This window comes from Euphorbia lathyris, chromosome 6 (genome assembly GCF_963576675.1).
Source record: "Euphorbia lathyris chromosome 6, ddEupLath1.1, whole genome shotgun sequence".
In the NCBI taxonomy this organism is placed as follows: Eukaryota; Viridiplantae; Streptophyta; class Magnoliopsida; order Malpighiales; family Euphorbiaceae; genus Euphorbia; species Euphorbia lathyris.
Genome location: NC_088915.1, coordinates 82,495,773 through 82,505,966, shown reverse-complemented (window position 1 = coordinate 82,505,966; position 10,194 = coordinate 82,495,773). Strand labels below are relative to the sequence as shown.

The 10,194-nt window shown below is 35.6% G+C and overlaps 1 protein-coding gene across 5 annotated transcripts; it reads left to right on the top strand.

Moving 5' to 3' along the window:
- Positions 1–9,553, top strand: LOC136233823 (pentatricopeptide repeat-containing protein At3g29230). Of its 5 annotated transcripts, none has more exons than XM_066023502.1 (6): positions 1–215; positions 927–3,047; positions 3,184–3,231; positions 5,259–5,714; positions 6,143–6,329; positions 9,253–9,553. In XM_066023502.1, exon 2 carries the CDS (start codon positions 1,128–1,130, stop codon positions 2,952–2,954), a length of 1,827 nt encoding a protein of 608 aa, XP_065879574.1. In that variant the 5' UTR covers positions 1–215; positions 927–1,127; the 3' UTR covers positions 2,955–3,047; positions 3,184–3,231; positions 5,259–5,714; positions 6,143–6,329; positions 9,253–9,553. The 5 variants fall into 5 exon arrangements, with proteins under 5 accessions (XP_065879574.1, XP_065879572.1, XP_065879575.1 ...); XM_066023500.1 differs by having other exon boundaries at positions 6,143–6,335; XM_066023503.1 differs by lacking the exon at positions 9,253–9,553 and adding an exon at positions 6,486–6,909.
- Positions 9,554–10,194: the final 641 nt, after the last annotated feature.

Below are 10,194 nucleotides of genomic sequence, written 5' to 3'. Positions count from 1 at the left end.
CTGAGATTTTCACTCTCGCGCCACCAGAGTATCAACGGTTCCGTCCTCTCTTAAACCCTTACCCGCCGCTTCCTCTCTTAATCTAGCCGCCGGCTGCTGCAAGGACAAACGGAGAAGGAAACCGAAGGCTCTCTGCTCTTGTTTGTATTCCGGAGAAGGAAATTGCAGCTCTTCTCCTCTTGTAGCTTTACTGATTTTGCCATTAACAAATTCTGGTCAGTGGATTCAAATTTAAATGCGTCTCTTTCATTCTTTTCATCTCCAGACTCAGTATCTTTTTATTTTGGGTTTGACAATGACGTTTGAGTGCAATTTCCAGATTTTATATGTTTATTAATCTTGTGAAACTTCTTAGGGAGTGTAGCTTTAATCGCTACCATACGTTTGTTAATTAATCTTGTGAAATAGGTTTTAGTAATGAAGTTGTGCTTAGGTGCTCTTGGATTAATTGTAAGTAAATAAATTATTGGATGGAGGTTGTGGTTAGTGTTTACTGAATAAGCTACATCAGTTGATTTAAGTAGTTAATTAGTTTGCCCCTTACTGCCTATTAAACAATGGTTTTAAATTATTTGCTGCCGATTTTTATTGCGTTTAGTATGTGAAAAGAATATAAAGAATTTACTTACTGCATTCATATAGAATCTGCTTCCTTGTCATGCTATATATTTTGTAATTCCGTAAATGATTTTTTTGGTTTCTTTCAGTTTTTATTCCCTTCAAATGTTTTTTTGTCCTATTATTTTTTTCACAGTCATCCCATTCTTTTTGTTAGTGATGCATTTGTGCAGGATTGGAGATACTTTAACTTTTTAAGTTTCTAAACTCCACCTTCACAAATTTAAGCTTCTTCTGCTTGGTTGCTTGAATCTGTTTGGTAAATATTTGTTTTGTATTCTCTAACTGTGGTTCATCTCCAAATTCAGGATCGTGGGATTGTTCGTGATAACATAATTGATCGTTTTTTAAAGTTTAGGGGCCAAATGACACATTTGGACAAGTTGGAGGGGCACCGAATGGTTTAAGCCTATAAAAATCTTTAAACTCCTTTTCCATCTCCAAAATGGTCACTCATTATCCTTAAAATTTCTCGGTATATCGAAGTCAAGCAATGCAAGCATCCTTCAATGTCGAAAACAGCTCTAATGTCAGCACCAATAAGAGCCCCAACATGGGTCTCAACGAGAAGACTCTTTGAGCAAAAGCTTCAAAACCTTCAAAAATGCACAAATCTTAACCATATAAAGGAGGTTCATGCTCAGATAATTAAACAGAATCTTCACCAAGATCTTTATGTGGTTCCTAAGTTGATCTCAGCTTTCTCTACTTGCCACCACATGGATTTAGTTATCAATGTTTTTAATCAGATTCAAGACCCCAATGTTCACTTGTATAATACTTTGATCAGAGCTCAAGTGCAGAATTCTCAATCTTCAATTGCATTTGCTACTTTTATTTATATGCAAAAGAATGGTATTTTTGCTGATAATTTCACTTACCCTTTTCTTTTGAAGGCCTGCAATGGGCAAGCTTGGTTGCCAATTGTGCAAATGATACATAGCAATGTGGAGAAATCTGGATTTTTTGGAGATTTATTTGTGCCAAATGCACTAATTGATAGCTACTCTAAGTGTGGCTTGCTGGGTGTTAACTCTGCAATGAAGTTGTTTATGGGAATGAAGGAGAAAGATATTGTTTCTTGGAATTCTATGATAGGTGGGTTGGTTAAAGCTGGAGAATTGAGTGGAGCACGAAAGCTATTTGATGAAATGCCTGTGGCGGATACAGTTAGTTGGAACACAATATTGGATGGCTATGTAAAGGCAGGAGAGATGGATGAAGCTTTTGACTTGTTTAATAAAATGCCTGAGAGGAATGTTGTCTCGTGGTCAACGATGGTTATGGGATATTGTAGAGCTGGAGATATGGAAATGGCTAGGATGTTGTTTGACAGAATGCCTATGAAGAATATGGTTACTTGGACCATAATTATATCCGGGTTTGCCGAGAAAGGGTTGGTAAAGGAGGCAGTAACGTTGTATGATCAGATGGAGGCAACTAGATTACGGCCTGATGATGGGACTCTTATCAGCATATTGTCTGCTTGTGCAGAGACTGGTTTGCTTGGGCTGGGGAAAAAAATTCATTCCTCAATTGAGAGGATTAGATACAAATGCAGTGTTAATGTATCTAATGCGTTGCTTGACATGTATGCAAAGTGTGGTAGGATGGACAAGGCCTTGACCGTGTTTAATGGGATGTCGAAGAAAGATACAGTCTCTTGGAACTGCATACTCCAAGGGCTTGCAATGCACGGCCATGGAAAAGACGCCCTTCAGCTTTTTTCTAGAATGCAACAAGAAGGGTTTAGTCCTGATAAAGTTACTTTAATTGGTGTTTTGTGTGCTTGTACTCATGCGGGTCTTGTTGATGAAGGTCTTCATTACTTTAATAATATGGAGAGGGATTATGGGATTACTCCCCACATTGAGCATTACGGATGCATGATCGATCTATTGGGTCGAGGGGGACGTCTTAAGGAAGCTTGTATGCTTGTGCAAAGTATGCCTTTGGAACCAAATGCTGTTATTTGGGGTACCCTTTTGGGAGCGTGCAGAATGCATAACGCTGTGGGACTAGCAGATGAGGTACTAAATCGCCTTGAAACATCAGATCCGGGTAATTACTCAATGTTGTCGAATATTTTTGCTGCTGCTGGTGATTGGAATGGTGTTGCCAAAATGAGGTTGCAAATGAAGGGTGCTGGAGTTCAGAAACCATCTGGGGCTAGTTCCATTGAGTTGGATAATGGAGTCTATGATTTTACTGTATTTGACAAAACACACCCTAAATCAGATATGATTTATCAAACGATTAACAACTTGGGTAAGAATCTGAAGCAACTTGGCTATGTCCCAGAGACAGAGAATGAAGTTTATGCTCAATGGAACTAGCCCCAACAAAAGCAGCCAACTTGTTGATGCCTTGCGTGGACAGATGCGTCGAGGTCGGGAGAGGCACCGAGTAAAGGCTTATGGCATGAGGAGGTGAAGTTTTCAAATTTACAATTAATTGCTCCACTGACTGTTAGGGTGTCAATATAAGTCTCCCTTGTATGTTGAACAGAAAAATTAATTCATCTGTTTATGCATTGCCTGAAATGGGTGCTTGATCACACTTCAGGGACACATGATGTCGCTCACTGTTCTACTTTCAAGCCTAGTGGTGCTGGTAACATATTCATTATCCTTTATGCATATTTTGTGAAATCATTGCATTGATTAATTAATTATTTTGCTTGATTTTCACATATGATTTGCTTTCTTCCCCTTTGACATATAATTTAAGTCTGTTGGTTATATGTTCGCGAGTTGCAGTTAAATAGATGTGTCTAAATTCGAATTAAGGGTCAAAATGACACCTAAAGTTAACTGGAGGGATAAGTTTAGCCTAAATCGAATGTTAGGTATCAACTCAGCCTAAAGTAGGTAGTATTTGACAGGGCTGAGTTGATACCTCTTATTCGATTTGGCTAAATTGATACCGCTTGTCAACTTTAGGGGCATTTTTTACCCTTGATTCGTTTAAATTCCATGATCTGGACAGATCAGCCACTAAGGCTCTGTTTGGGAGGAGGATTTGAAAGGGTTTATAAAGTGTTTGGAGGGGTGAAGAACAACTCCTACTTCGGAGAAAGGAAAGTTAGAGGGTAAGGGTTAATAAGGGTTCATGAAGGGTTAAATACCCTCCTATTTCTAACCCTAATATATAAAGAAAGATTACGGAAAAAAGAAAAAGAAAAATGAGTGAATCATACGTGGGTAAAATAAGTACTTAATGATAGTTTATGGTGATATGAATAAATTGAGTTAATGATGTGGTTAAAATTGTCTAATTCAACATTTTGTTAAATTTTTATGTGTGTGCAAACATAATCAACCTTATGTTTTTGGATAGATTATATACATAGCCCTGAACTATAGTGCTATTAATATCATGTCTCCTAAATTTCATTTCTTAGACATAAAATTTCTTGAACTTTACACTACTGTAACATTAAAATCTAAATCAAGAAAAAATCCTTAAAAAATCAACGAAAGGGCGAAGGTAAAATAGGTATCTGACCATAATTTATAATGGCATGGATAAAGAGTCAATGGTATAGTCAAATTTGTTGAAGTCATCATTTCGTTAGGGCTTAATACATCAGAAGCTTCCTAAACTTGGCCCGAAAAATTGATTAACCCTCTGAATGTACAAAGTGTCTAGTTAGCCCTTGAACTTGCTTATAATTACCTATCAGCCACTTGAATTTGTTTAAAGTGCCGTGTGACCAGAGGTCACGGGTTCGAGTCTTAGGAGCGGCCTCTTGCCAATTAAATTGGCAAGGGAAGGCTTGCCCCCAATACACCCTTGTGGTGGGACCCCTCCCCGGACCCTCGCTCAGCGGGGACGCGTAATGCGACCGGGCCGCCCTTTTTTTTTTTATTGTCTCTCTAAACTTGCTTACAGTGATCTATTGCCCCTGAACTTGCTTAAAGTGATATATTTCATTTTGTCTCAATCCTCTCTTGTTCTAACAAGTGGACTTAGAGGGGTTAATTATGTCACTTATAAGCAAGTTTTGGAGCTAACTAGACACTTTGTAAGTTCAAAGACCAATCAGTTTTTGGGCCAAGTTGAGGAGGCTCCTGATACATTAAGCCTTCCGTTAATTTATTTTTGCCTTATTACATTAGGGGTTCTTGTACTTATCCAGATTGTCTGATTGACCCCCTAAAATTTGGAGATATCCTACTTATCCCCTGAACTTGCTTAAAATTTTGGATTAAAAATGTATTATTTTAAGCAAGTTCAGGGGTAATTAAATCATTATAACGGTTTAAGGGGGCCAGTAAATCACTTTAAGCAAGTTTAGGAGGTCAATAGGTTGTTGTAAGCAAGTGCAGGGGGTTATGTGACATCTCCAAAGTTAAGGGGCTAATCGTATAACCTGTACAAGTATAGGGGGTTCCTGATGTATTAGGCCTTTACTTTCTCACGGATCTTTGAACTTTAATGTTACAATAATGTCAAGTTTAAAGATGTTTATAAGAAGAAATGAAGTTTAGAGGCCAATGTTCGTAGCTCTATAGATGAGGACCATGGATGTATTTAGCGTACATTTTTGTCACCGTGGTAATTTATTTGATGATGTGAAATTTTCACTTTGAATGTTGAATTGCTCATGTTCTAACGCTGTCAATGCACTTATGCAGGATTGTCCAATGGCTGTGGACTATGTTGCACTGAAATTGAAATGGAAATAGGGAAATATTATTTATAAAAGAACATATCTAGGAAAGAAATGAAACAAAAAGAAAAAGGACAAAACGCGGAAACCTTACTGAAGAGGAGTTTTCGTGCAACATAGACTGCCTTATCAGATCCGGATAATTACTCAATGTTAAAATATTTTTGCTGCTGCTGCTGATTGGAATGGTGTTGCCAACATGAGGTTGCAAATGAAGGGCATTGGAATCCAGAAACGATCCGGGGCTAGTTCCATTGAGCTTGATAATGGAGTCTATGATTTTACTGTATTTAACAAAACACACCCTAAATCAGATATGATTTATCAAATGATTAACAACTTGGGTAAGGATCTGAAGCAAGTTGGCTATGTCTTGCGTGGACAGATGCGTCGAGGCCAGGAGAGCCACCGAGTAAAGGAGGTGAAGTTTTCAAATTTATGCTCTACTGACTGTTAGGGCGTGAATATCAGTCTCCCTTGTATGTTGAACAAAATAGTTGATCCTACCTTATGCATTAGCAACATTCATCTGTTTATATGTATTACCTGACTTAATTTTAGCATCAAACATATCCTAAATTGCAAATCTTTATTCCAGAAAACTTCCAATTTTATATGTGATAGATGTATTTTTTGGTTATTGCTAGCATTTTTTCAGCTCTTGCTATGACTATAGTAATAACTTTTAGCATGACTGGAAAAGTACAGCTTCTCTTTTTGTCGTGAATATATGAAGATTGCTTTAGAATTTTATGAAAAGTGGAACGTTTTGCATCTTACTTGTACCCATTTGTTTTGTTTCATCCTTATTGCACGCTGCAACATTTCTAATTTACACTTGTTTGTTAGGATGCTGAGCACGAAATTCTAGAAGTCTTGTTTTCGCGTCGCGTTTCACTACTTGTCCCCTGATATGTGGGTGTTAGAGAATGGTGTCATGTCAGATTCATTGCTGAACCCAGAAACAGTGACTGCAGTTCCAAGCACTTCTTTGGTGAAATGGTGCTTGATCACACTTCAGGGACAAATTGAAATGGTGCTGGTAACATATGAACTATCCTTTATGCATATTTTTTTTTTAAAATATTGCATTGATTAATTAATTGTTTTTGCTTGATTTTCATATATGATTTCTTTCTTTCACTTTGGCATATAAGTTATGTCTGTTGGTTATATGTTTGTGATTTTGCAGTTAAATAGATGCGTCTAAATTCGAATTAAGGGTCAAAATGGCACCTAAAGTTAACTGGAGGGATAAATTTAACCCAAAGGGTTTGGAGTGGTGAAAAACAACCCTTACTTCGGAGGAAGGAAATTTAGAGGGCAAGGGTTTATAAGGGTTCATGAAGGGTTAAATATCCTCCAATTTCACGATCTGCACAGTTCAGGCACTAATGCAAATTGATGTGTTGATACCAATTTTTATGTGCGTGCGCATGGAAGTATAACATAATCTACGAAGCACTGGCACTTGTAGGAGTTTAACTCCGACACTTTAGGGACACGCACACGACACTCCAAAATAAGTGTTTCATCTTTTCTTTTCTTTTTTAATATGCGCACTTCGGGGACACGCTTCTAAGTTAATTAAGTAGAATATAGGTTTTTTTAAATAATTTTACAAAAAGAGGGGTTGATATATTTTGGTTCATGTCTATAAGATCTGGCTAAGTTTTACGTTAGCCGCCACAAACCTACCGCAACAGTGGCGGAGCCAGGACATATAGGTCGAGGGGCTAGACCAAAGAAAAAAAAATTAGGGTTAAGGTGCAAAAATACCCCTAACGTTTTGGGCCAGGAGAAATTTTATTCTAACGTCTAAAATGATGCAATTTTACATCTAACATTGAAAGCCAAGCGGAAATTTACCCATAACATTGATAAATTAGGTCAATTTGAGAAATAATTATAAAACACAATATTTTTGTTCCTTATTCTACAACAATTCGTTCTAAAAAAATATTTCATGTTTTTTATAATTTAATAATAGAATTGGGGATTATTATTTATAAATTTTGTGAATTTTTGAATTTTTTGTCTAATTTATGATCAGAAAGATAGTTTGATGAATTATTTTTCAAATTGATTCAATTTATCAACGTTAGGGGTAAAATTGTATCATTTTAGACGTTAGGGGTAAAAAATTTCATAACCCAAAATATTAAGGATATTTTTGCATCTTAACCCAAAAATTTAAATGGAGCAATTTGGAAAACTTTTTCTAAATTATGGAGCAAATTGGAACTTTTCCTCAAATTATCTCCTTTCTCTTCTCTCCCTGCTCTCCCTGCTGCGTAAAAATAAAGGGGCTCAAAACAATAAAGGGTGGAAAGGGTGAAATTGTCCTTTCCACCTCTTTATTTTTTTAAACCCTTAATGCCAAAATTACATGGTTTTGGCATTAAGGGTGTTCATTGATGCAACATCCTATGTTGCAAGGAAACGGATACGGAAACTGAAACGGAAACGGATATGGGAAACGTAATTTCTGAAAAACATAGGAAACGGAAACGGGGGGAAACGTGTAAATATTAAAAATATAGCGCATAAATATTAAAAAAATAAAAAAAAAACAAGATTAGGAAGAAAGTCCAAGCTCAATTGAGATTCAAGAGACAAAAGATTATAGGAGAAACAAATATGGGTAAGTTCTTTAAATTGAAGGATACATGGAAGGAATTATCTCTCAAACGAAGTTTCAATTTTTCTAATCCTAGATTGAATATAAATTGCAAAATAGAAAGTTTAAATTTCCATAATTTTAATCGAAATAGGTAGAGAAAACCGTTTAAAAATTGAGAGACGCGTTTCATATTTTAGGTAATTACAGAAACGTGCCCGGAAACGTTTCGTATCAGTTTCCGAGAGTTTCCATTTCCCACATCGGCCGACCCTCCCCGCCCCCTGGCTCCGCACCTGTACCACAACCCTTCTCATTTGTCTGGGTTTGGAACCGTCTGTAAATGCCATCAAGTGACCCTCACAGTCGGAGTTAGGGGTTGATATATAAAAAATAAAAGAAAATAGAACCTTAATAATAATAATAAAAAAAAGGAATATAGCAACCGCCCCAATTTTAGTAGTTTAGATAGTTTGAATTTTAGTAGTTTAAAGTATTAAATGTTTCTTTTGATGAATTAATGATTTGTAGCCTTCCTTTATCCCCAACATATATATATACATATAGCGTGTCCTTGGTGTACATGTGTCTCATATTTTTAAAAATATCGTTTTTCGCACCTGTACCAGTGTCGGTTGCTTTCTGGAACATAATCAACCTTATGTTTTTGGATAAATTACATTCATGGTCCCTGAACTGTAGTGCAACTAACATTATGGCTCATAAATTTCATTTCTTGACATAAACTTTACATTGCTTTACATTAAAGTCCAAATCAATAAAATTTCATTAAAAAATTAACGAAACGATGAAAGTAAAATAGTTATTTTACCATGATTTATAGTGACATGGATAAAAAGAGAAAGAATGTAGCAAACCTGTCCAAATTATCATTTCGTTTATTTATTTTTGCCTTAATACATTAGGGGCTTCCTGTACTTGTCTAGATTATCCTATTGACCCCTTAAATTTTGGAGATATCTTGAAATGTTTCATTAGCACATTTAAGGCCACATGGTCTATAAGGAGAGATTTGGAAAATAAAAAAATGTGTATCACTTTAAGGAAGTTCAAATGGTTATTAAATCACCATAACCGTTTTTCGAGGCCAATAGGAAGTCAATAGTTTATTGTAAGGAAGTTCATGAGGTTAATAAGAGTTTTCCAAAAGGGCCAATCGGATAATCTGGACAAGTATAAGGTGTTTTTGATTTATTAAGCCTTTATTTTTCACGGATTTTTTGAACTTTAATGTTATAATAACGTAACTGTAGTAGGTGAATTTTCACATTGAATGTTAAATTGCTTAAGTTCTAACATTGCTAATGCACTTGTGCAGGATTGTCCTATGGCTGTAAACTATGTTGCAGTGAAACGGAAATTGAAATAAATACAGACACAAAGAAATAATGTTATTTCAAAAAAACATAGCTACTAAATGGAAATAGAAACAAAAACGGACACAAAGTACGAAAATGCTACTGAAGAGGAGTTTTCGCGAAACTTAGACTATGCATTCTGTCCAGCTACTACTGCTAGATTTCTTCATCCTGCTTTATGCCTTTTTGGTGCACATTTTGCCTGTTGTGAAATTTTCAAATGTTATGGGGCTAGTTAGTTATTTTGATGTAGTAATAGGACTAAGACCCCGTTCTTTATGATTGAAAAAAATTAAATTGAACTAAACTGAAATAATAATATAATCATCTAAAATAACAATAATTAAAATAAAAAAAAACTGATAAAAATAATAATTGTTCTAATAATAATGAAAAATCATTATAAAAATAATTATATTATAATAAATATGATAAATTACTGAATTGAATACTACTGAAATTAAATAATAAAGAATACGGTCTAATTAATAAAAATAGAAGAAGAGCATCCTATGTATCTGATTTTTTTTTCCTATAGAATTGCTCTGCTTGATTTGGTAAAATGTTGAGGATGAAGTGAGCAGTGTATTCTCATCCAGTCCCATCCTGTTGCTACTCCTATTTGTAGATAGAAGTGATAGTTATAGGGTTTGTGCCGTATCGATTGCGGGTTAGTGTTAAGATGGGTCAACTTTAACCTAATAATTTTTTTTTGTCATAATTGTGTAACTTAATCGAGTTAGTGTCGTGTTTGCGGGTCACATATAGTTTTACTATGTATGTGTGGTGACTTTTAAAAATATTAAAAGAGATAATATTATTTTGGCTTAATAGGCACTCAACCTCCTAAACTTGTAACTTTTTTTCACCTGGCCCCCTCAATTTAGGGGACAACCTCTCAA